This window comes from Bufo gargarizans, chromosome 8 (genome assembly GCF_014858855.1).
Source record: "Bufo gargarizans isolate SCDJY-AF-19 chromosome 8, ASM1485885v1, whole genome shotgun sequence".
Taxonomy (NCBI): domain Eukaryota; kingdom Metazoa; phylum Chordata; class Amphibia; order Anura; family Bufonidae; genus Bufo; species Bufo gargarizans.
Genome location: NC_058087.1, coordinates 47,096,014 through 47,123,485, shown reverse-complemented (window position 1 = coordinate 47,123,485; position 27,472 = coordinate 47,096,014). Strand labels below are relative to the sequence as shown.

Genomic DNA, 27,472 nt, shown 5'->3' with positions numbered 1-27,472 from the left:
AGTAGTTAGACCTGTGCATAGGCTTCTATGGGGAGAAAAAGAAAGTTGCATGACCCTGACCATGCAAAAGTTGACATGGAAGTCATGTTTCAGAAGTCTCTGTCATTTACATCAAGCTTAAAGGGGTTGTCTAAGTGTTTTATACTGATGAGCTGTCCTCAGGATAGGTAATCAGTATCTGATCAGTAGGGATCTGACTCACCCCCACCGATCAGCTGCTTGAAGAGGCCACAGTGCTCCAGTGAGCGCCAGAGGAACCTCGTAACTTACCCTACACCAGTGATGTCACATTCAATGGTCACGTGGCCTAAGCGCAGTTCATTCCCATTCATGTGAATGGGGCTGACCTGCAATACCATGCACAGCCGCCATCCAATGGACAGTGCTGTGCTTGGCAAGCTGTAAGGAGGTCGCAGCGGCCTCCTCAAACAGCTGATCGGTGGGGGTCCCAGGAGTCGAACCCCCACCGATCAGATACTGATGACCTATTCCTGTGGATTGGTCATCAGTATAAAGCACTCAGAAAACCTTGTTAAAGTCCTTGACGAAAGGATCATCAAAATTATTTGAACATTAGTGCCCTTTTAAGGGAACTATATAAGCATTTTCTGTATTTATATAGTTACATGGGTAATTTCTAGGGGTCTTCATAAAAGTATAGTGGATAACAGTGTAAAATAGAATTACGCCAATTCCAGGAATTACTGTGTTATAGCGACATCTAGTGTTAACCATAATATATTACAGCGTTTCAGTGAGTGGGAAAATAAAATTTAAAGCGATAACTCCCAGAGAACAAGAACCATCTAGCAAGTGCAACCTTTTGGAAGCGGCCCCCTATGAGTCAAAGCCTGGCTTTATAACAAGCGTTTGGACATTGTAATGTTCCAAGGCTTGTAAAAAATTTGGACTTTCACTCATAGGGGGCCACTTACAGAAGGTGGTGTTAGCGAGACGGTTCTCTTTCTCTGGGAGTTACCTCTTGGCTTATTAGGTTCCATACACAGCTGGTCTTCATAAGGAGAGCTTGTACCCCACTAAATTAAATTTGAAAAATATAAAAATATAAAAACTGAGGATATTTTTTCAATTCCTATAGGAGGGACATTAATCGAAACTGGCTTATCCCTATGCCAGTCTTGATCTCCCTGCAACGGCATGAGATGCACCTAATTTAAGAAGAGAGGGACTTCTCCTAATAAATTAGACGTATCTCAGCCCTGCCGAGCGCCAGATACTGAAGTCCACACCAACTACATGCCGGCATCGACTTCAGCTATAACTTACGCCACTTTCTGGCAAAAGTTTTAGTAAATCTGGCCGGTGGTACGAAGCCCCGTCCTCTCCTGCTAAGCCCCACTTCCTTTTCTCTGCTCTTTGGAAAAGAGCCGAGAAGCTTAAAAAGTCGCAAATTATTGCGCAAGTATGGCGTGTCCCAACTTTTTTACAACTTTAGTAAATGTCCCCCATTGTCACTTTTTATCCTAATCATTGTTATATATTGCTTTTCTGGTAGACAAATAATTGACCCTCACTAATAAATTTGTCATTCCTTGTTTTTCCCTATCGGAAAATATTGGTACTATACAACTGACTAGTAATGAAAAAAACATGCAAAATGTATAATTATAATATCATTTTAATTATACATAATTATTTCTTTAATCTATGATCCTTAAAATGAAGTCACTGCTGGATGCAACTGTTTCAGATTTATTAAATAAAAAGCAGAAATGTCTTTGTTGCCCATAGCAACCAATGAAAGCACAAATTTTATTTTACCAGAACAGTCTAAGAAATGAGAGCTGTGCTGTGATTGTGTGCTATGGGCAACAAAGACAGCGGGGGAGATTTATTAAGACTGGGGTAAAGGGAAACTAGCTTAGTTGCCCATAGCAACCAATCAGATTCCACCTTTTCATCTCCATTGCATCAGTTTTGATAAATCTCCGCCAGTGTTTCTTTCTGACAGCAATGATAAATGTGCCCCAATGTTCTGCGCATCTGCTGACAATTACGATCTAGACATCATTAAGATTACAAAGCAATTAAGATAACGCCCATTAATTCCCCTAATTATTCTGAAGGCAGACCGTTGCACTAAATTTACCCACCCATTCATGCATAGGATGAGAGATCATTAACTTTGAGTTGCACTGCCAAACCATTACAGGAAAAAGAGACTGCCTAAGAGACTGTATAAGGCCATTCGGCTCTGTATTAAATCGGAGACATAAGGGGTCATTTATCAAACTGGTGTAAAGTAGCACTGGCTTAGTTGCCCATAGCAACCAATCAGATTCCACCTTTCATTTTTGACAGCTCCTTTGGAAAATGAAATGAGGAATCTCATTGGTTGCTATGGGCAACTGAGCCAGTTCTACTTTACACCAGTTTGATAAATGACCTCCATAGAGTGGTACAAAAACGGCACTTAAATATCTATTGGTGCCATATTAAGGATCCATATGAATCTTTTATCCAGCCAAATATCTCAAGCCTAAGAATGATATAAGGGCCAAAATATGAACATGTCATCAAAATATTAAATTATTACAGTAATTAGCATCAAATCTTCTCTAGGTAAACTGTATACCATGTAAGAGCCTACTTACACCAGCCTATTTTAGCTGCGTTGTATGTATTTGTTTTTTTTAATCTTTTTCTATCTAAGGTGTAGTTCAGGATTTTACTATTGATGGTCTATCCTCATGATAGGACATCAGTATCTGATTGGCAGGGGTCCGACACCCAGACCTCTGCGGTGAATGGGAGCAATGCTGCAGTAACCAGCTCTGTCCCGCATTGAATGGGAACAATGCTGCAGAAACCAGTTATGTCCCACAGGGAATGGGGACAATGCTGCAGAAACGATCTCTGTTCAGCGCACAATGGACAGAGCTGTGACATTCCGGTGCCAAGTTTGGGTGTCAGAGCTACTCAAGCACAGCTTATTGACAAAGGTGCTAGGAGCCTGACTCACATATTGATGGCCTATCCTGAGGTAAGGATAATCCTGGACAACCCTATGGCTTTCAGCAATCTGCTGAGAACTAGTCCTGTTTCAAAAAGGATGGGAAAGTAAAGCCACAATACAACTGTGTGAACCTGCCCTACATAAACAGTTAGAGAATAAGCCAAGGTGTGCAGTGCCATGTGGCCACTGACAATAATCCTGTAATTTGTAATCACACTAACGAGAACTTTATATTTTCTCTTACTGGAATGAAATATATATTTCACCCTCATGGCCTCTCACTGAAGAGAAGCAGTCATAAGGACCTCTGTTTGCCTCAACATCATACAGATGCTTTCCATAAGCAGCACCCCATGTACTGTCAATATACTGGGGGCATAGTTGGGTGGGCTACTCGGCATAGTGCATCCAGTCTCTGTCTAGCATTGATATGCTGAAAATGGCTACTTTCTGGGTCCCATAGAAAACAAAACCTTACTTTATGGAAGTAATTTTTCTGCTGTGGGCATTAGGAACTCTAGGCCGGCAGTGTCTCAGAGTGAATGATCCAGTCTTGATGAGTGATAACATGAAGGATGAGAGAACATGCAAGAAAATCTTTGCAAACTAACGGGCAGAGGCTGGTGTTGCAGCAATAGGCTGAGGTTGGCAGTGGAGGCGCCCAGCTGGTCCGCTCTTACCTGACCACCTGCAAAAATGACAGGGGCGGAGGCGGGTTTTGGACGGTAAGGGATGGTAGCACCTTTTGGAGGGGACTAGGAAAAGGCATAGGAGAGGGAGAGATAATATTAGAGTACCCCTTAGACTGAATCAACAGCCACGTGATGTAAGATAGCATAACACTACTAGACAAAAAGTAAAAAATAATGTAACTATGGAAAATAAGGTAAATTTAATACAATAGCACACACAGAAGTGGATTGTACTAACATTAAACAGATACTGTTATAAAAATTGCATATCTTTTATATCTGTAATTCACACAGTTGCAGTACAAAATAGATTTTAATTCCACATAGTAGGAAGTATACCGAAAAGATGAAAGGTTTTAAAGAGCATCTGTCAGCATAATCAACCTTATTAAACCAGACATATTTCCTGGTAGGCTTGATCATGCTGATTCAATTGATATCTGTTGCTTGTCTATAGGTTGAACTGCTGCCGAGACATGATACTTTTTATATTTTTGCAAATGACCAATTTAGAGCACCGAGAGCCTGGCCTTAGCACAGGGGTGCACAACCTTTTCTGGTTGGGGGCCACATTGTGAGACTGAAGGAATCCAAGGGCCGAAAATAAAAGTTATAAGGGTATTAGAAACTGAAATACTGTATTTATGGTGCATTGCACATACAGTATATATCATAAATGTCTGGTTACACCTCCAGGATTTCCATCTAGTGGGAAAATACATGAAAAATACATGTGAGCAGCCACAAGACATAGACATACACGTCTGTCACCAGATGATTGGGGGCCACACAGAATGACATTGAGGGCTGCAAGTGGCCCCCGGGCCGCAGGTTGTGCACCCCTGCCTTAGCATCTGAAGCACCACTACTGTTACACCCCTGTGCTCTGTTCACACTGCTTGGGCCAGACATCTCATCTTGCCCTATTTTCTAGTGCCCGCGCTGTGGATCACTTAGTCATTGATGTTCCAGCATTAATATGATGTATGGATTCATTGGTTTTAACAAAATCATGTATTCCGCTACAAATGCATAATTTTGCTAATGTTCTGTTGAAAATATGTGCATAGAACGCCTGTATTCATTGGTGGCAAAGGAACCTCTGGAGAAGGGAACAAGCCCTAAATGGGAAGGAGAGAATACTGACTTTTTGATCCTCCCAGCAGCTGCGCTCCTCCACTGTCTGTGAGGCCGCCAGTGATATCAGTCCACCCAGAAGTGGTGGAACTGGTGGCTTTGCAGACAGCGGAGGAGGTCAGCTGCTGTGCGAATCGAAAGATTAGTATTCTCTCCTCCAGATACAGTATACCACTCACTCACTTCTCCAGAGGCTGTCTAGTGAGATGTCTAGTTCACACCCTTCTTTCTTATGGGCATAGCAATCATAGGTGTTGCTTTGGGGCCAAGAGACTCAGGGATCCCATTGACAGTGTTTTTGTAGTGGAAAAAAAAATGTAGTGAATGAATAGCTTGTCAGCATCTTGCTAACAATTGTTAAAATGAGTATGGCCATTTCCCAGCGATATGGAAGAATTTGGATCACATTTCCTGTGGCTAAAAGGTGTTGCCCAGGATATACTTTTTAATGCAAAGAATGCTTAAAAAAAAAAAAAACAAGACCATCAGTAGTCAATTCAGCACTGGTGGTCCATATCAGTCTCTGTATACTTCTCTGTAGCTGTTCATGTGCCAAATACAGGTCTTAGCACCCTAGTGTTATACATACAGATGAGACCGATGAGGCCAGTGATTGGCTGCGGTGCTCATGTGGTTAGATGGCTTGTAATCAGCCACATAGAAGTATACAGAGATGAAGTATATAAAGCATTCTTATACACTGGACAACCCCTTTAGTGGGACCCCTGATCTTTTTTTTACAGCCAAAACAGTAACAACTCTCAAGGATAAAGGAAAGCATTCCTCAAAGAAAGGTATTGGAATTTGTTCTTTTCTTCCCTCAGTTTGTAAATGTTCTCATTTTGGGCAAGAACATAAATGAGAAAGGACCTGTATATACCACAAGTGTGCACTAAAACTAAGCTATTCTGAGACAATGAGAGTGATAATCGATGAAATTTCCTTAAAGGATCACTGTACATTCACACAACTTTGCGTAAAGCAAAATCAGGCAAATATAAGAAACTTTGTGATATATCTTATCAGAGAGAAATGGCTTTTCCAGTTATGAGCTGTTTTATTCCCTCACTGTTTTAAACTAACTTTCTTTCTGAAATGTACAGTATGAGAAATTTGTCTTGTGAGATCAAAATGGGCTGCCTGCTCACTAAAGACTGAGATCATCCCATAGAAGTCTATGGAGAGAGAAGGAGGGAGGGTAGATATAAACAGAGAGACCAGAGAGCACAGGAATGCTTCAGCAGATTCAGCAGCTAATATATAGTGTTATTATCTCACGCCAGCTCCTTTATTCACATCCATACTGCTCAGCACTTCTCTATAATATCCTATATGGTGCTTCTGACAGATTTTGATTGAGTGAGAGAGTTAGAAGCAGAATATGTTGGATCTATGTGTATTCATTGCAGCTAGTTTCCACCCATCAACTGTCACGGATGAGGTATAGGAGGAAATACCAAACTGACAACCAGGAGGGAAAGGGAAAGCCACTTGGCCTCAACGCTAGGGACAGGAAAAGGTCAGCTTCTAGTAACCCTACTCCTGGCCCTGACTCCTAACCGTATAGGCACCCCTTGAAGGTAGAAATGCCCATACCCTGGAACCTGGGACCCTGGAGACCCTACAGATCCCTAAGAATATTGTCAGGCCTCAGGCAGCCCGTTCCTTCCCCGATGAAGGAACAGGCGTCTCCCTGAGGCCTAGTAACAACAAACAAGGAAGGGAAAACAAAACACAAACAAACGCGACACCTAACTTCTATAGTGATGAACGAGCAGGAACACCAGAGACGACCTCACACCAGCTCAGCCAAACCCAAAAGAAGGTATCTACCGCACAGTCGGAAGGGTGGGCAACACTAAATAGGGTAGAGTAATGAGTACTAAGCTACACCTGAAACAGGGGATGAGGTCTCTGCCTGCCGTAAACCACGTAACTTGGTCTCAGCCTGAGAGATCCGATCCAGGTCATCATAAATAAGCCCCAAGGCTCTAAAAAATTCATCTACCGACTGGAGGGATGGTGATCCGGTCGGCAGAGAAAAAGCCCAAGACTGTGCATCATCTTTAAGCAAAGAAATGATCATACCCACACGTTGACACTCATCCCCAGAAGAGTATGGACGCAGCTTAAAGTACAACTTTCACGATTCCCTGAACCAAATGAAATTGTCACTACCCCCAGAAAATCTGTCCGGGAGAGCCACCTTAGGTTCAGGACAGGCCTGGTACCCACCATCGGAAACCAGCCGCCTGTGGTCTCTGAATCCGTAAGACTGTTGCACGGAGGTCAGCTACCTCCAATGACAGTCCCTGCAGCTGTTCGACCAGTGCAGACATAGGCTACATAGCTGCACTGACCTGAACGAAATGGCGGTTTATTTGGCGGTAGATAATGTCACGGATGAGGTATAGGAGGAAATACCAAACTGACAACCAGGAGGGAAAGGGAAAGCCACTTGGCCTCAACGCTAGGGACAGGAAAAGGTCAGCTTCTAGTAACCCTACTCCTGGCCCTGACTCCTAACCGTATAGCCACTCCTTGAAGGTAGAAATGCCCATACCCTGGAACCTGGGACCCTGGAGAGCCTACAGATCCCTAAGAATATTGTCAGGCCTGAGGCAGCCCGTTCCTTCCCCGATGAAGGAACAGGCATCTCCCTGAGGCCTAGTAACAACAAGCAAGGAAGGGAAAACAAAACACAAACAAACGCGACACCTAACTTCTATAGTGATGAACGAGCAGGAACACCAGAGACAACCTCACACCAGCTCAGCCAAACCCAAAAGAAGGCATCTACCGCACAGTCGGAAGGGTGGGCAACACTAAATAGGGTAGAGTAATGAGTACTAAGCTACACCTGAAACAGGGGATGAGGTCTCTCCCTGCCGTAAACCACGTAACTTGGTCTCAGCCTGAGAGATCCGATCCAGGTCATCATAAATAAGCCCCAAGGCTCTAAAAAATTCATCTACCGACTGGAGGGATGGTGATCCGGTCGGCAGAGAAAAAGCCCAAGACTGTGCATCATCTTTAAGCAAAGAAATGATCATACCCACACGTTGACACTCATCCCCAGAAGAGTATGGACGCAGCTTAAAGTACAACTTTCACGATTCCCTGAACCAAATGAAATTGTCACTACCCCCAGAAAATCTGTCCGGGAGAGTCACCTTAGGTTCAGGACAGGCCTGGTATCCACCATCGGAAACCAGCCGCCTGTGGTCTCTGAATCCGTAAGACTGTTGCACGGAGGTCAGCTACCTCCAATGACAGTCCCTGCAGCTGTTCGACCAGTGCAGACATAGGCTACATAGCTGCACTGACCTAAACAAAATGGCGGTTTATTTGGCGGTAGATAATGTCACGGATGAGGTATAGGAGGAAATACCAAACTGACAACCAGGAGGGAAAGGGAAAGCCACTAGGCCTCTACGCTAGGGACAGGAAAAGGTCACCTCCTAGTAACCCTACTCCTGGCCCTGACTCCTAACCGTATAGGCACCCCTTGAAGGTAGAAATGTCCATACCCTGGAACCTGGGACCCTGGAGAGCCTAGAGATCCCTAAGAATATTGTCAGGGTGAGGCAACCCGTTCCTTCCCCAATGAAGGAACAGGCGTCTCCCTGAGGCCTAGTAACAACAAGCAAGGAAGGGAAAACAAAACACAAACAAACGCAACACTTAACTTCTGTAGTGATGGACGAGCAGGAACACCAGAGACGACCTCACACCAGCTCAGCCAAACCCAAATGAAGCTATCTACTGCACAATCAGAAGGGTGGGGCAACACCAAATAGAGTAGAGTAATGAGTACTAAGCTACACTTGAAACAGGGGATGAGGTCACAAACACTGAATAAAGAGTCGTCAAAGAGGATGTTAGATTCTTCCACGCTCTGCCAGTCTCCTTGATCTCCTAAAATCTATCACAGAAGGGACAGTGACATCAACTCAGTGATAGCTGAGAATTATAGATGCAGCATTCAAAGGAGAAAACTGGTAAAATATGCCAGATTTGAGCCATATAATGGTCAGATGCAGAGCTATAGCTCATGTATACACATATGGCAGCCTGTTCTGAAAAGTTATCTGAAAGTTTAGATATGCCTTGTGGAAAACATGACAGAGTTAATTTAAGCATTTTACATCAGTATGTAGGATAATGATCATCTCCAACTGAAGAGAGCTGAACTGAGGGAACCTTTTAAAAAGCAGGTAACCAAGAAGATAAAGGTCTGCTTCTATGGCTTGTTCTTTTACAGAATTGTTCAAATAGGAGATCATGGTATGAGAATCTGCCAATAAATGTAATTAGCAAATTATGGAAATTCTTAAGTATATATGGTGGCAAACAAGCAACTGAGGATGAGATGAACAGTCCAATGCCCTTCTGTGTAGAGGCTCTTCCTTTAAAAATAACCATAGTCTTTAGTTGACTTACCACAGCCTATAGTGTACAGTTTAAAGTGTGATGATATCTGTGTTTCATGCCCCGCAGATTGTAAAAAATGCAGGACAATAGCATACCATGCTATCCTATACTGTCTGGGGAAATTTTGAACACCATGACGTAAACTTGAGGGACCACATTATAGTCAATAAGGTCCTTTGAGTGCCGTTGGTGTCTTTCGTTGGTTCAAGCTCTTCTGTTTTTTTTGCTGTTCTGCTTCTATGACGGAGCAGAACCACAGAAATGAATAGCGTAGATGTGAATGAGCCCTAAAGCCTTTTCTCCTTACACTGTAAGTTGATATTTAAACTTACAGTTAAACTAAATGTTGTCTTAAAGGCTATGTACACCTTCAAAGGAAATTTTTGTTTATGATTGCATTTTACTCATTTTTGGCTAAAAATCATATTTTCAATTGGCCTTTATTAAAAATATTGAGCGGTTCTGTCAGAAAGGGTTAACTGTTTTTCTAACTGTGTGACTGGTATCTTTACTTTGTGCTAGTCATCTAATAAACCTTATTTCTAAACTACTAAGAGGTCATAAATACCTATTTAAGCCACACTCTGTAGTAAGATAAGAACTGAGCTATAATGAGTGTTTATAAGGTCATAGAGCAGAAATAATGTCCGGTCAGCTCCTCGACTGGCAGAAAAGCGAGAAAATCCAGAGGCTGCTACTTGAGCATCTCAGCTATGTACAGAAAAAAGGCTCCACATTTTGAATAAAGCCCAAATGACTTTTAGCTTAAAATGAGTACAATGCAATAATAAAAAAAATGACCCCAAAGGTGTACATAGCCTTTAAATAGCATTTAATTTTACATTTTAATAATAACCACTGCTTTGTCAGAATCAATAAAATACTGAAATAACCCATTTCTAGTTAGAAATACTGAAATATAGCATGAGCCAATGCATAAAACATAAAAATGCTATATACAGTACACCGCCTTAGATGCTCTCAGCATAATAAATCTACATATTCTGTAGATAAGCTTAGTATCTCTTAACAAGGCTGGTGTTGAATATGTGTGCATCAGTGTGTATACATTACCGCTACGCCAACACACTGTACCTCCAGCATCACTACACATATCTGCTTCACACACTGGATAATAGCATCAGGGGTGCCCGAAATTGTTACTGCACGCTCTGTGGAGTTGGGCAGCATGTCTCCAGCCACCTGTACCTGAGCCCCGGTAGACTGCACAAGAAAAGAGAATACTGTAAAATATAGCATAATGTATAACTGTCTCACTCAACTGCATTCATCTCTCAAAAAACTCTACTTTCTAGTTTAATTTTCTCCTTTTTTTCTCTTTTTAATCACATTTTTGGAAGGAATTCTGTGAGTGGGCAGCAGCTCATAAAGCACCTACATCTCCCAGCAGTGCACTGCAATCCGCCCTTGTTAATCCCTTCTTCCCCTTCATAGAAAATAGTCCCTCACATATGGCCCTAGAGATACATGTGGTATGTATTGCCCACACTAATAATTTCCTTCTCCACTGTCTAGAGAGATATAGCTATGTATTTCTATTCATTTAGAAGTAGGGATGAATGAAAGGTGTCTTGGTGGCTTCACCTGATCAGTACATCAGCACTGAAGAGAGTAAAAGGGAGCAACAAAGCTACTGAGCAGACCACCACTGTGCAGAAGACAGTGGACTAGAATTTCAGTCATAGGAGAGACAACTGGGGTGGTACCAGACAGAAAAATGTAATATACATAAGAAAAACTAACACAATTTTTATTGCATGTATATTGCAATAATACTTCATTTGAAATACTCTATTTATTGCATAGTAATACATTTCATGGGATAGCTCCTTTAAATAGTAAAAAGGTAAAAAGAAACACATTAAAGGGTTTCTGTCATGAGAAATAACGTTATGTAGCTGACTGACTAGCGATGTGCTAATGTCAGCAGTAATAACAGTATGCTTTATAACTCCCTGCCTGCCGCCGTTCTCTTAAAGTAAAGACTTTTAAATATGCTAATGAGCTAAGGTGCTATTAGGATGTTGCTTCAGCACCTAGAGCAGTGATGGCGAACCTATGGCACGGGTGCCAGAGGCGGCACTCAGTGCCCTCTCTGTGGGCACCCGCACCCTGGAAAAAGTCCAAGGTGTAACACTATGCCTTAGACTTTTTCTACCATTCATCAGCGCAGGGCATGCTATGAATGGCACAGACAGCTCACTGAATGTAGGCAGGCTATTATAGATAAATTATAAAGTACATGGAAGATATGTTATATTAGTATTCAGGGTAAATGGCCATGTTGGCACTTCGCGATAAATAAGTGAGTTTTGGGTTGCAGTTTGGGCACTCGGTCTATAAAAGGTTCACCATCACTGACCTAGAGGCTCGGTCAACTCTCCCTTTGGCATGCCAATGTACACTTTATTGATGTCCGAGTTCTCCTTATCGTCCCGTAAATCCTGCGCCGCCCGTTTAGTATTCGGCGCAGGCGCAGTGAGTGAAGCCGGCAGCAGGAGCGCGTCCTTCACTCACTGCGTCGAATACTAAACGGGCGGCGCAGGCGCGGGATTTACGGGACGATGAGGAGAACTGTCAATCAAGTGTACATGGGTGTGCCAAAAGGGTGAGGTGACCGAGCCTCTAGGTGCTGAAGCAACACCCTAATAGCACCTAGAGGCTCATTAGCATATTTTAAAAGTCTTTACTTTAAGAGAACGGCGGCAGGCAGGGAGTTATAAAGCATTGTGCTGACATTAGCACATCGCTAATGTCAGTCAGCTACATAATGTTATTTCTGATGACAGAAACCCTTTAAATATCCAAAAATGAGACTTGTTCAGCTAAATCATTATTCCATTTGAACATACCTCTCTAATTTCCTTGATTTTGGAACCACCTTTTCCAATCAAAGATCCGCACTGACTTGCTGGAACGACGAGTCTTAAAGTGACAGGAGGTTTGCTTGTTGCAGTACTGTTACTCATGGAATTTATGATGTCCTAAAAAGTAAGAATTTATCAAAAACTGTCAAATATCTACAACCAGAATAGATTATTTCAAGTAAGTGTGGTGATGTGTACAGTATACAGTGAGGAACATAAATATTTAAACACCCTGTAATTTTGCAAGTTATCCCATTTAGAAATCATGGGGGGGTCTGAAATTCACATTGTAGGTGCATTCCCACTCTGAGAGACAGAATAAATAAAAAAAAATCAGGAAATCACATTGTATGGTTTTTAAAGAATTTATTTGTCTTGTACTGCTGAACATAAGTATTTGAACACCTGAGAAACAGCAAGAATTCTGGCTCTCAAAGACCTGTTACTGTGACTTTAAAAAGTCCACCTCTACTCCACTCATTAATCTAACTTAGTAGCACCTGTCTGAGTTCTTTAAAGTCACCTGTCCATCCCACAGTCAGTCAGACGTCAACTACTATCATGGGCAAGACCAAACAGCTGTCAAAAGACACCAGAGACAAAATTGTGGACCTCCACAAGACTGGAAAGGGCTACGGGGCAATTGCCAAACAGCTTGGTGAAAATAGATCAACTGTTGGAGCATTTGATAGAAGATGGAAGAGGCTAAAGACGACTGTCAGTCTCCCTCGGACTGGGGCTCCATGCAAGATCTCACCTCGTGGGGTATCACTGACGATAAGAAAGGTGAGAAATCAGCCAAGAACTACAAGGGAGGAGCTGGTCAATGACATGAAGAGAGCTAGGACCACAGTTTCAAAGGTCACTGTCGTTAGAACACTACGACGTCATGGTTTTAAATTATGCATTGCACGGAAGGTTCCCCTGCTCAAGTCATCACATGTCCAGGCCCGTATGAAGTTTGCCAATGACCATATGGATGATCCAGAGAAAGCATGGGAGAAAGTAATGTGGTCAGATGAGACCAAAGTAGAACTTTTTGGTCTAAACTTTACTCGTCATGTTTGGAGGAAAAAGAAGGATGAGTTGCATCCCAAGAACACCATCCCTACTGTGACGCATGGGGGTGGTAACATCATGCTTTGGGGGTTCTTTTCTGCAAAGGGGACAGGACGACTGCACTGTATTAAGGAGAGGATGAATGGGGCCATTTATTGTGAGATTTTGAGCAACAACCTCCTTCAGAGCATTGAAGATGGGTCGTGGCTGGGTCTTCTAACATGACAACGACCCAAAGCACACAGCCAGGATAACCAAGGAGTAGCTCCGTAAGAAGCATATCAAGGTTCTGGAGTGGCCTAGTCAGTCTCCAGACTTAAATCCAATAGAACATCTTTGGAGGGAGCTGAGCTGTGTTGCTGTGTTGCTCAGCGACAGCCCCGAAACCTGACAGATCTAGAGGAGATCTGTGTGGAGGAGGTCCAAATCCCTTTTGTGAATGGCTCTCTATAGGTGAGGTAGAGACAACACGTATAGAATATTATGTAGAGACGGGCAGGTGTATAATTTCGATGTTTATGTGTATAATGGTGCTGAAGTGCCAAAATAAAGCACCTTTTGGACTTGAACCCCAGGATCTCTGCCTTCTCAGGTATTGCCGGAGGTTTGTAAGGCTCTGTCCGGCCCAACTCACTATAATGGGAACCAGCGGAAATCTGTCCGTATTCCGGCAAATATCTTTGCCGATTCCCATTATAGATAATGGGGACATATGGAGCCTTACAAACTTCTGGAGTGTGCAGAGGTCCGGCAGGTTTTTTCCTGCCGAAACAGCCTGCCAGATCTCTGACGCTAGTGTGCAACTAGCCTCACCTGTTTCACAGGCTGACATTTAAAGCTCCTCCAGTATAGTCCACAACAAATCTGCATGTGGTCTAGACTTCTGAATACAGTGGACTACATTTACTATTGTGTTTGCACCTCGACTTTGGTGCAAAATGCTGTGAGATTTGATGCAAAAGGATACATCTACCGTTTTAGACAGTTTTTTCGCTGTGCTGCAATAAAATTGCCAGTGCAAAAAATCTGTTAGAAACTACGCCAACTAAGGTTAGCTTAAACTTTTAGACATGCAGTCTGTAGATACTGTCTGAGCCACTGCGATGACTCTGGCACATATAAGCACTCCTTGGGAAATTTATCAAGTCCTGAATACCAGAATTTTGGCTTCAAAAACTTGCAACTATGGATTTTGCTATTTTTGGGGGGTCAAACATTTTGTGACTTTTTGAGCACTGTGCCGTCTCGAGCCACCTACAGATTTGGAGTGAAAATTTGGTCAGAATTTCAGAGTAGATCATTGGTCACATTCATGAAGTGTGAAAAAGTTATAACTTCAAGCCAGATACTCCCCAGGCATGCTTTTACTGTGCAAAGTTTTCCTAAATCTGGCCAAAGTGTGTATTGCAACTCCATTTTAAAAACTAACCTTTAATACACCTACAATGATACATTTCCCCCTCCATGTCTAAATGTTTACCTATTCTAACTAATACGAAAAGTGGGCCAATATACCAGTTTTTAATGAGGTAAGAAATAGACACTTATAATACTAATACGTATAATACTAATTTAAAACTCTTACCTCTTCAAACTTATAAGCGATCATTGCAAATGCCTTGAAAATAGCATCTGTTGGTCCAGTGATGGTAACGATCCTTTCTGGGCAATTTCCTTCTGAAATGTTAATTCGTGCTCCACTCTAGGTTATAAGAAAAACATATTTAATAAAAGCATCAAAAGTAGAATCTAAAAAGTGCTGGTTTCTTATGTGTAAAACACCAAACTGATGTCTGCAAGAGTTCAATAAAAGGGATTGTCATGTCCCATGTTTTCATGGTTTATACTGTATGCATCTTTTTTATTCCTGTTATTACTCTGTGTTTGCTGTTTTTTCCCTTTGTCCATGCAATCTCCCTGTATCCAGTCTTTGATGCAACCAGATCCAATCTTATCCCTTTGATGGCACCCATTTTACATACAGTATATATTTTGTACAGTTGTACAGGACATGTTCTGTTGAGCTCTGGCAACAAAATAATCTTTTCACTTACTGTTTGCGCATAATTACAAGGATTTCTGAGATGTATATACTAGTGACCTATCCTCTGGATAGACAAATGCTAGCCACAAAGACCAAAGAAACCCCCAAAAATGCACATCCACTGATAAAACTGTTTCCATTAAAATATTGATTGAGGCCTGTGATATACCTGCTTCCACAAAATACTGATTGAGGCTTACGAGATACCTGCTTCCACAAAATACTGATTAAGGGGTTTGATATAACTGTTTCCACCAAATACTGATTAAGGGGATTGATATACCTGCTTCCACCAAATATTGATTGAGGACTGCAAGATACCTGCTTCCACAAAATACTGATTAAGGGGTTTGATATACCTGCTTCAACAAAATATTGATAGAGGCCTGCGATATACCTGCTTCTACAAAATACTGATTAAGGGGATTGATATACCTGCTTCCACCAAACATTGATTGAGGACTGCGAGATACCTGCTTCCACAAAATACTGATTATGGGGATTGATATACCTGTTTGCACCAAATATTGATGGAGGACTGCAATACACCTGCTTCCACAAAATACTGATTGAGGGCTGCGATATACCTGCTACCACAAAATACTGATTAAGGGGTTCGATATACCTGTTAGCACCAAATATTGATGGAGGCCTGCAATATACCTGCTTCCACAAAATACTGATTTAGGACTGCGATATACCTGCTTCCAGAAAATAATGATTAAGGGGATTTATATACCTGTTTCCACCAAATATTGATTGAGGCCTGCGATATAACTGCTTCCACAAAATACTGATTAAGGGGTTTGATATACCTGTTTCCAACAAATATTGATTGAGGCCTGTGATATACCTGCTTCCACAAAATACTGATTAAGGGGATTGATATATCTGCTTCCACAAAATATTGATTGAGACCTATGATATACCTGCTTCCACAAAATACTGATTAAGGGGTTTGATAAACCTGTTTCCATCAAATATTGATTGAGGCTTGGGATATACATGCTTCCACAAAATACTTATTGAGGGCTTTGATATACCTGCTGCAACAAAATACTGATTAAGGGGTTCGATATACCTGTTTCCACCAAATATTGATTGAGGCTTACGAGATACCTGCTTCCACAAAATACTGATTAAGGGGTTTGATAAACCTGTTTCCATCAAATATTGATTGAGGCCTGCGATATACATGCTTCCACAAAATACTGATTAAGGGGATTAATATACCTGCTTCCACCAAATACTGATCAAGGGCTGCAATATACCTGCTTCCACAAAATACTGATTAAGGGGTTTGATAAACCTGCTTCCACCAAATATTGATTGAGGCCTACGAGATACCTGCTTCCACAAAATACTGCTTGAGGGCTGCGATATACCTGCTTCCACAAAATACTGATTAAGGGGTTCTATATACCTGTTTCCACCAAATATTGATTAAGGCCTGCGAGATACATGCTTCCACAAAATACTGATTGAGGGCTTTGACATACCTGCTTCAACAAAATACTGATTAAGGGGTTTTATATACCTACTTCCACAAAATATTGATTGAGGCCTACGATATCCCTGCTTCCACAAAATACTGATTAAGGGGTTTGATAAACCTGTTTCCATCAAATATTGATTGAGGCCTGCGATGTACCTGCTTCCACAAAATACTGATTAAGCGGATTAATATATCTGCTTCCACAAAATATTAATTGAGGGCTGCAATATACCTGCTTCCACAAAATACTGATTAAGGGGTTTGATATACCTGCTTCCACCAAATATTGATTAAGGCCTGTGAGATACCTGCTTCCACAAAATACTGATTAAGGGGTTTGATATACTTGCTTCAACAAAATATTGATTGAGGCATGCAATATACCTGCTTTTACTAAATACTGATTAAGGGGATTGATATACCTTTTTCCACAATATACTGATTGAGGTCTGCGATATACCTGCTTCCACAAAATACTGATTAAGAGGTTTGATATACCTGCTTCCACCAAATATTGATTGAGGCCTGCGAGATACCTATTCCAAAAAATACTGATTGAGGGGTTCGATATACCTGTTTCCACAAAATATTGATTGAGGCCTTCGATATACCTGCTTCCACGAAATACAGATTCAGGGCTGCGATATACCTGCTTCCACAAAATAAGGATTAAGGGGATTTATATACCTGTTTCCACCAAATATTGATTGAGGCCTGCGATATAACTGCTTCCACAAAATACTGATTAAGTGGTTTGATATACCTGTTTCCACCAAATATTCATTGAGGCTTGTGATATACCTGCTTCCACAAAATACTGATTGAGGGGATTGATATATCTGCTTCCACAAAATATTGATTGAGGCCTGTGATATACCTGCTTCCACAAAATACTGATTAAGGGGTTTGATAAACCTGTTTCCATCAAATATTGATTGAGGCCTGCAATATACATGCTTCCACAAAATACTGATTAAGTGGTTTGATATACCTGTTTCCACCAAATATTCATTGAGGCTTGTGATATACCTGCTTCCACAAAATACTGATTGAGGGGATTAATATACCTGCTTCCACAAAATATTGATTGAGGGCTGTAATATACCTGCTTCCACAAAATACTGATTAAGGGGTTTGATATACCTGCTTCCACCAAATATTGATTGAGGCCTGTGGGATACCTGCTTCCACAAAAAACTGATTAAGGGGTTTGATATGCTTGCTTCAACAAAATATTGATTGAGGCTTGCGATATACCCGCTTTTACAAAATACTGATTAAGGGGATTGATATACCTGCTTCCACAAAATACTGATTGAGGTCTGCGATATACAGTACCTGCTTCCACAAAATACTGATTAAGGGGATTGATATACCTGCTTCCACAAAATACTGATTAAGGGTATTGATATACCTGCTTCCACCAAATATTGATTGAGGCCTGCGAGATACCTGCTTTCACAAAATACTGATTAAGGGGTTTGATATATCTGCTTCCACAAAATATTGAATGAGGCCTGTGATATACCTGTTTCCACAAAATACTGATTAAAGGGTTTGATATACCTGTTTCCACCAAATATTGATTAAGGCCTGCGATATGCCTGCTTCCACAAATACTGCTCTTCTCCATTGACTTAGGTACAGGGTCATTTTGAAAATGACAGGCAGAGGAAGAGGCAGGCCGTTCCGCAGGCATGGTAGGGGTCGGGCAGGTGCACGAGGCCGGAGCCTAAGTGGGAAGTTGGAGAAGGCGATTACTTAAAAGGACGCATCAGCGTGGGTTGAGTGGCTCATTCGGCCTTCTGCTTCTGCACCCTTCTCATCCTCTGTATCTGCACCCTCCTCACTCTCTGCTGTGTGCACCCCCAAAGACACCACCACCACCATAGCCCCTCCACTTGAGTCAGAGGAATTATTTCGCTATCCATTCCCAGACCTAACCAATGCGCAGCCATTCTTGACATCGGATGAGGAAGAGGAGGCAGCAACAGCCGCCACCCAGTGGTCTGACGACAGTACCCAGATCAGCCCAAGGAGGGAGGTCCCCCGCTGTTGCTGCCTACTCCGAGATCTCAAATGTCAGTGGTGGTCTAGGTGACAATGATGACGTGTCGATGGACGTCAGGTGGGTCCCCACAAGAGAGGAAGAGCAGGGGAGTTCAGAGGGAAAGACGGAGCAGCAGAGAAAGAGAAGGAGGAGAAGCAGGCAGAGCTCACAGGGCACAGGAGGCAAAAAGCAGACTGCAAATGTATCTGGAGCGGGACGCCGGTACATGGCTCCGCAGTGTGGGCTTTTTTTTAACGTGTCAGCTGCTGACAATAGTGTTGCCATCTGCAGCCTGTGCTGTCAAGGCATACGTTGCAGCAGGGGCGGATACAGACAGCAAAGGGCCCCTGCGTAAAGGATGTACCTGGGCCACCACACCCCCAAACCACACATGCAAATATAAACATATATGTGAAAATAAAAAACATCTTGCGAATATGTTTACAGTATGTATATATTTTTTTCCATAGTCGGTCACGCCTCTAACTCTGCCCAAAGCATAACTATCCACAACCAGTCCCCTTAAAGCCCCCACATAGAAGGTATTCCCCCTTTGTGCCAGTACATAGTAATTATGTCCAGATATGTGCCCCTCACAGTAGTTATGCCACATATGTGCCCCCTCACAGCAGTTATGCCCAGATATGTGCCCCTCACAGTAGTTATGCCCAAATATGTGCCCCTCACAGTAGTTATGCATTAATATGTGCTCCCTCACAGTAGTTATGTCCAGATATTTGCCCCTCATAGTAGTAATGCCCAGATATGTGTCCTCTCACAGTAGTTATGCCCAGATGTGCCCCCTTTTACAGTAGTTATGTCCAGATATGTGCCCCCTTCACAGTAGCTATGCCCAGATATGTGCCCCCTTCACAGGCAGTTAAAAAAAATACTCACCTAATTCCTCATGTTCCTCAGCCGCCGGCACTTCACAGCAGAAGCACAATGTAGTGTTACACATTGTTCTGCTGGTCTGTGTAGGAGGAGGAGAACACCAGATTCCTGACCACACTGCTCCTCCTCCTACACAGACCAGCAGAACAATATGTGACACTACATTTTTGCTGCTGCTGTGGAGCTGTGCTCTGCACTTTCACAGGGCCAGCTGTGAAGACATTTTCACTGCCAGGCCCTGTCAAAGTAGACAAGGAGCGGGAGTTGCAGAGACAGCAGAGCCTCTCGGTGTAATGGTAACGCCCCGTTGCTCCTAAAGGATCATTTTCAGTCCCAGCTGAACCAGCTGCACAGCTTTTAGCTCTGCGGTCACAGGCCGATCAGTGGCTAACCACGCTCAATTTGACAGTTAGTAAAATGGTGTCTGACAACGGTGCCAATATACTGAGCACGCTGAAACGTCCTGAACTTAGTCGTGTAGCGATTCTTTGCCAAATACCCCGGGGTCCAGGACGTCTTGCGGCAGGCCAGGAAAATCTCTGGCCATTTTAAAAGATCTTACACAGCCATGGCTCGCCTTGTTGACGTTAAGTGTCGACACCACCTGCCCGTCAGACGTCTGATTTGTGACAGCCCGACGACCTGGAACTCCACCTTGTATATGCTTCATAGGCTGCTCCAGCAGCAACGTGCCGTTAACGACTAACTGTACGAACTCTGCAGCAGGACAGGTTCTGGGGAGCTTGGTTTCTCTTCACCGTGCCAGTGGCTGCTCATGCGCGACGCATGCAGACTTCTGTGGCCATTTGATGAGATCACCAAATTGGTCAGTCGCAGCCAGGGCGCCATCAGTGACATCGTACCTTACGCCTTCTTTCCTGAGCGTGCATTGCGTTGTGTCATTAATCAAGCCGTCGAGGAGCAGGAGCAGGAAGATGAGGAAGTCGCAATGCTGAATGAATTCCCAGGAGGGCTACTCCATCTGAGACAAGTCAGCAGGAGTCTGAAGAGGAGTCAGAGGAGGATGGTGACTGGGGTGAGGAGAAGGAGCAAGAAGAGCAGGCTTTGAGGGGGACTTTAAACTTTTCAGGGATCCCTGGTGTTGTCCGTGACTGGGGGGAGGAGACCGAGGACGACATTCTCCTGGGCGATGAGCAGGAGCCAGGGAGCTCCACCGCTTCCAGTTTCATGCAAATGGGGGCCTTCATGCTCCAGTGTTTGAAGAGTGACCCCCGTATAAATAGCATAAAGGGCAAGGACCAGTACTGGATGGCAACGTACTTAGACCCCCAGTACAAACACAAAATGGCGGAAATGTTACCAGCATCACAGGGGGCTGGCAGAATGCAGAATTTCCAGACCTTGCTGTGAGAGATGCTGCATTCTTTTGTTGCGGGAGCTGGCAGGGGAATTTCCACCCACAGCGAAACAGGTGCGGGTACCAATTCTACTACACCTGCAAGAAGAGGGCGGTTTGAAGATGTGTTGGTCACTTCGGATATGATATCATTCTTTTAGCCAACCCATCAACAGCTGACCTCCAGATCCAGCCTCAGGGAACGCCTAGACCAACAGGTGTCCGACTACATCGGCTTAACAGCCGATGTGGATGCTCTGAGAAGCGAGGAACCCATGGACTACTGGGTGTGCAGGCGTGACCTGTGGCCAGAGCTGGCACAATTTGCCATGGATTTCTTGGCCTGCCCCTCGGTGAGTGTCCTGTCCGAAAGGAAGTTCAGCGCAGCAGGGGGGATTGTGACCGATAAGCGCACTCGCCTTGCTCACGACTGTGTGGACTACCTCACATTTCTAAAAATTTATGAGGCATGGATCTCTGAGGAATTCAACACCTGTGACGACCACATGTAATTGAATTTCCTCATGCCAGTCCACACATATCCACCACAACCCAGAACAAAAAATGGTCCTTGTCTTATGTATATACACTATTTGTGCACTTCTAGTAAGTATTTGGTGGCTGCAAATATGACCTGAAGTTTTTTCAGGTTCTCCTGCCATTAAAGTCACTGGGGTCCTTCGCGAACGCGCGGTTCGCGAACATTTGATCGCGAACGCGCGTTCACGAAACGTCCCGGCCGATGTTCGTCCATCACTACTCACAGTAGTGTCTTGGCTTTCTACCTGCTCAACAAGGATTCCGCCATCCATTTGATAGCTGCTGTTTGGTATCGCAGCTCTGGGGCTGAGCTGCACCTAGGCCATGTGACCGATGAACTTGACATCATATGGCCCAGGGAAAGCTGAGAGAAATCAATGGCGCTACTGCAAGCACCGGTGCCTTTTCAAACAGCTGATCGGCACCCGGCCGCAATGAAGTAGCATAGCTCAGAATGGAAGGAGTAAAATTCCTATTCACCCTAATAGATCTCTTTTAGGGTGAATAGGAGAGGGGATCGAAAGATCCCATGTGCTAGCACCCTAAAGGGGCTAATAGTAAAAAAATAAATAAAATTGAAATAAAATAAAATAAAAAAACACCACTATATTAAAAGTTTAAATCACCCCTTTTCCAATTTTACAATAAAAAAAATATATCAGGTATCGTCGCATTCGAAAATGTCTGAACCATTAAAACTTTTTTTTTTTACTTCGAGTTTCCCATTTTTTTGTCATCTTGCCCCCAAAAAGTTTAGTGATTAAGTGATCAAAAAGTCGTACGTACCACAAAAATGGTACCAATAAGTGTAAGGCCGATTCATTGGCCTGTGTTTGTGGGAGGGGCTTGGCCGCCCATATCAGCCGTCAGCACCCTCCCACATGTGTACGACGTACGAAGTTCAGGATCCCGGAGCGTGCGTTGTACCTGTCAGTCCTGCCGAACAGGCCAGGTAAGCGGACGTCCGGTTGTGCGGTCGGCCCGGTTGGTAAGCGGGTCCCGCGCTCCGGAACACTTCGCCCCCCGTCCCGCTCCCGCTCGGGTCCCCACTCCCGCTCGTGTCATGGAGGTGGTGGAGCACAGCGGCAGACCGCGCCTCCCTCCTCCGCCGCTTCTGCTCACCTTCACAGGCGCGGCTCACGCTCCGTGTCGCCGGCGCTGCCCCGCTCCCCCACGTGGTGTGGGCGTGGCATCCAGCGGCGGGGCCCGCCCCCCAGTTGAGGGGTAGCGCCCCTGCCACCCCCCCCCCAGCCTCTGTCAAAGCCAGGGGGCACCACCGTGTCCCCACGCGGTGGATTTGCCCAGCCGACGGTGGGTCGGCCCTCCGGACTCAGGGGGGCACCACCGCACTGGGCAATCCATCAGGGAGCGGTGGGCCTCCCACGTGGCTCGGTGTTCAGGAGAACAGGGGGGAAGGCGGCGCCATGTCCAGAACCCCCCCCCCCCCTGTTCCAGTTATGCCAGGGGGCTAAACCGGTTCCCCACGCGGCGGGCGCGCTCAGCCGGCGGAGGGCCGGCCCACAGATGGCAGGAGGGCACCCTCGCACTGGGCGCTCCGCCAGGGACCGGCGAGGCCCCCCACGCGGCATTTTCATTATCGGCAGGGGTGGGCCCTCACCACTGGGGGTCCTCCCTGCGCCGATCCAGGCCTGAGGGCGGCGCAGCTCCCCACGTGGCAGGTGTGCCCAGCCGGCGGACGGGTCAGCCCTCGAACGGAGGGCGCCCCTGCACTGCGCACCCTGCCAGGGACACGCGTCACTCTCCACGTGGCGAAAAAAAAAAAAAAAAAAAAAGTGTAGGGTGAGGCGCGAGCTGTTGCTCACAAGTATCCCCCCGCTTGGTCCTCTGTGTCAGGGAGCTCCGCGCTCCCCACGCGGCACAGTAGGACATGGTGGGGGATGCAATGGCCAGCGCCACACACACACACACTTAAAGTCTGGCACGGGCCGCCGTGCTGCTTAGGTAGGTAGGGGTCCACCACATACGACAGACAGAGTCGGGGGGGGGCCAGAAAAAAAAAAAAAAAAAAAAAAACTCAATCAACGCCATCCCCATCCGTTGTTCAAATCCACTGCCCACAGCTCGCGCTCCGTCAGTTGTACCCCACGTATTGATTTGTTTTCTGTGCTGCTTGTTTCCCAGGTCAGAGCAAGGAGAAAAATTTTATATTTTCTCAAACACACTTACAAGAGAAGCCAGTCTAGGATTCACCGAGTTCTCACGAACAAGGTAGCGGGGGCTCACGTCAGTGGACGGGAGGCATTGATCACTAGCAAGGGAAGGTCTCATGCACTCTTTTACGTTCAGGTTTCCTTTTCCATTTAAAAACATCCGTGGGGTTCAGAACAGTGTTCCTCAGTTGGTAAGTAAAGTCAGGTCCTGGCATGTACCTTCAGGTGGCGGTTCCTGGCCACTCTTCCACGGCCGTCAGGGGTTAGGGTGCGTGCTTCACAGGGATAGTGCACCTTTTTCTACCACGTTGTCAAACAGCCTCACGCACTCGGTGGTCGCCCAGGGTAGCCGGTCACCTTGCATTATTTTCTCCACAGCTGTGATGTCGCACGCATCTGATATCATGGAAGCATCAGTGGATGAGAATGCTGCAGGGACGTCCGAAGGGGGCAGCACGTTATCCCTCCGTGCTTGGACTATCCCCAAGCTGATGGCGGAGCTGTCGAGACGGGGTGTTCCTTTCCCGGCGTCTGCTAGGAAAGCAGAGCTATACCGGTTATGGAAAGATTCCCTGGTGCCCAGCGGCGGTGATCCCCCCCGCAGCCACGATACAGACATCGCTGGCCCAATTACACCTCATGCTGAACAACTTGACTTCGGCTGTCACGTCCATACAGGCTAGACTCGAGTCAGTCGAGGCTCACAACTCGGCAGTGTCAGTTTCTTCACCCGAGCCTCCGGTCGCCTCCACCTCGGCGGCAGTAGACATCCGCACTGCCCAGCCAGTCCCCAACGTGGCTCCGTCTCACTTTGTCCCCATCAACATCAGGAAGGACATCCTTGAGGGTAGGGACATCAACCTCGCTTCGCTACTGATAGCCTCCAGGGACCTTTCCGACAACAAGGTCATAGCCTGCGGGGAAGTCTCGGTGGTGCTGAGAAGCCGCGACCACCGGCTCAATCGCAAACTGAACATTCCAGAGTTCGTCATGGCTTTCAGCCTTTTCAGGGACGTTATCTGTACTGCCAGGCCGGACAGGAGGGAGGAGCTAGACCTATACCTCTTTAGGGTCACTGAGTTGGGACATAGGTATGGTGGTAATGCGTTCTACGATTACCACTGTTCATTCTCAGCCAAAGCGGCCGCAGCCCTGTCCCAGTTTCAACATGTCACAGACTGGTCCGTCCTGGACACTGAGTTGTTCTGCAGACACTTTGCAGGCCTGAAGGCTCCCTCCTGTTCGGCTTGTCAGTCTATCTTCCACTCAGTGGAGTGGTGCCATAAGTCGGCAGCCGCCACGACGTCATACCCCTCCAGCTCTTCAGCAGGACCACTCGACATCTTCAGGCCCCCCAATTCAGTAGACAAACTAGGACGACCCATTGTCCAGTTAGGTAGGGCACAGATATGCAACAATTTCAATTACGCGTCTTGTAATTTCGGCCAGTGCCGCTTGTTGCATATCTGTACCAACTGCTTCAGGGCTCACCCCCGAGTAGCTTGTTCATTAAAGTCGGTGAAAAATTATATGAGCGTGGTCGATACTAATCGTCTACAAGCAATGTTGCAAGGTCACCACAACCCAGGATTCGTACAGTTCCTGGTGTCAGGGTTCCATGAAGGGTTCCACACAGGGTTAATCATGACCCCCGAGGTCACGCATGAGTGCGGGAACCTTCAGTCAGCCGAAAGGAATCCTGGCTCAGTAGACACACTCATAGAAGCCGAGTTAGCTAAAGGGTTCTTAATCGGTCCTTTTGAAGCACCCCCATTTCAACGGTGGAGAGTCAGTCCCGTAGGAGTCGTCACAGGCAAGTTCAGTAAGAAAGAGAGACTCATCATTGACTTGTCTGCCCCACATGGTTCACAGGTTCCCAGTCTCAATTCCCTCATTCCTTCAGAAGAAGTGGGCATGAGGTATGCTTCCATAGACCAAGCCATCGCCATCATCATGCAGACAGGTCCCGGGTCCGCATTGTCCAAAGCAGATATATCGGACGCTTTCAAACTGCTCCCCATTATGCCAGCACTCTGGCAATGGCACGGTATCAGGTGGCGAGGCCTGTATTACTTTGCCACGAAACTCACCTTTGGTTCCAAGAGCAGCCCCTGGCTCTTTGATCAGCTGGCCCAAGCCCTCCACTGGGTTCTGGTACACAAGGTGCGCTGTGAGTTCGTCATCCATTATCTGGACGACTTCCTATTGATTGAGGGCCCAGGGGCTGCTCCTCTGGGGCTGGGGAAGCTACTGAGGTGTTTTTCCCAGTTGGGGGTACCTGTTTCTTCCAAAAAAGTAGAGGGCCCGTCCACCGTGATCACTTTTTTGGGCATTGAGTTGGACTCCCAACGCATGTTAGCCAGGTTACCCTCGGACAAGCTAACGAGAGTCCGAGAAGTGATTCACAGGTTTTCAGCCACGTCGGTGGTCACTAAGACTGACCTTCAGTCGCTACTGGGTATGCTGAATTTTGCCATGCGCATCATTCCGCAAGGCAGAACGTTTGTATCCCGCCTGCTGGCGCTCCTTAGCACCGCCCCAGAACAGGACAGCCCAGTGCGTCTGGACAGCCAGGCCTTAGCGGATCTCCGTATGTGGGATCATTTCCTGGACCAGTGGAACGGGGTGTCCCTATTCGTCCCCAAGCTGTCGTGCCAGTCCCCCTTAGTGTTCTCGGACGCGGCCGCCGGCACAGGGTTTGCCGCTGTTTTTGGCACGCACTGGGTTGCAGACAGATGGCCGGCTGAGGCGGTACTAATCCCAGGGTTCCTCCACTCCTCGGCACTGTTTGAGCTGTATCCCATCGTGGTAGCTGCTCACATATGGGGCAGTCTCTGGGCGAACCAGTCCGTCCTGTTCGTGACGGATAACGCAGCCGTCGTAGACATCCTAAATAGTGGATCATCAAAGTCAAGCCACGTCATGGGTTTCCTTAGGCGGTTAGTTCAGCTGTCCCTTTACCACCATTTCCACGTCCATAGCGCCCATATACCAGGTGAGCAAAACCTGGCTGCCGACGCCTTATCCAGGGCTAACTTTTACCGTTTCTTTCAGATCATGCCAGAGGCAGATGCGACAGGTGCCACCGCTCCTCCTCACGAGTCCTTAATGTTAACATAGCCGACCACCTCGAGACGGCCCACGCTCTGATTCGCGATTCTCTCTCGCCCAACACGACCCGAGCATATCACACCGGGTGGAAGATGTTCTGCAGGTTCCAAGGGGAGCATCCTCAGGGGGAATCCAGTTTTCCAGATTACATCCTGGCGTTTATTGGCTACTGCCACTCAGTGCACAAGCTCTCTCACAGTACAGTCAGGTCATACCTAGCGGGAGTACAACATTTTTTCTCCGTCAGTCATCCCGATCAACCATCACTTTTCGCCATGCAGGCTGTTAAGGCAGCACTCAAGGGCTTAAGCAAATGCGGGCCTCAAGGCCGAGGCAGCAGGCAAGGGGTCACCGGGCCCCTCTTCCGCAATCTGTCCGACATCCTGGACAGTAATCCGTTCGGGGTTTTGCCCAGCTTGGTACTCAAATCTGCCATCCATTTAGCCTTCTACGGCTTTCTGAGGCCCGGAGAGTTCACCTGCTCTTCCGGCAACAGTAAGTTCCTCACGGTCAGCCAGCTGGTCCAGAACTCCGAGGGGTTCACGTTACTGCTCAGGACGTCCAAGACCTCCCAGGTGGGCCCCCCGGTCCCGGTGTCCTTCTATCCCACTTCACACCAGTGG

At 45.7% G+C, this 27,472-nt stretch overlaps 1 protein-coding gene across 1 annotated transcript in view; it reads right to left on the bottom strand.

The window, feature by feature from the left end:
- PCBP3 (poly(rC) binding protein 3) overlaps positions 1-27,472 on the bottom strand; it is a 68,208-nt gene that overhangs the window by 17,747 nt on the left and 22,989 nt on the right. The window contains exons 5-8 of the mRNA XM_044303902.1: positions 14,773-14,889; positions 12,114-12,245; positions 10,336-10,464; positions 3,658-3,732 (exon numbers count right to left, since the gene is read on the bottom strand). Coding sequence (XP_044159837.1) covers positions 3,658-3,732; positions 10,336-10,464; positions 12,114-12,245; positions 14,773-14,889 — 453 coding nt within the window. The remainder of the gene's footprint in view (positions 1-3,657; positions 3,733-10,335; positions 10,465-12,113; positions 12,246-14,772; positions 14,890-27,472) is intronic.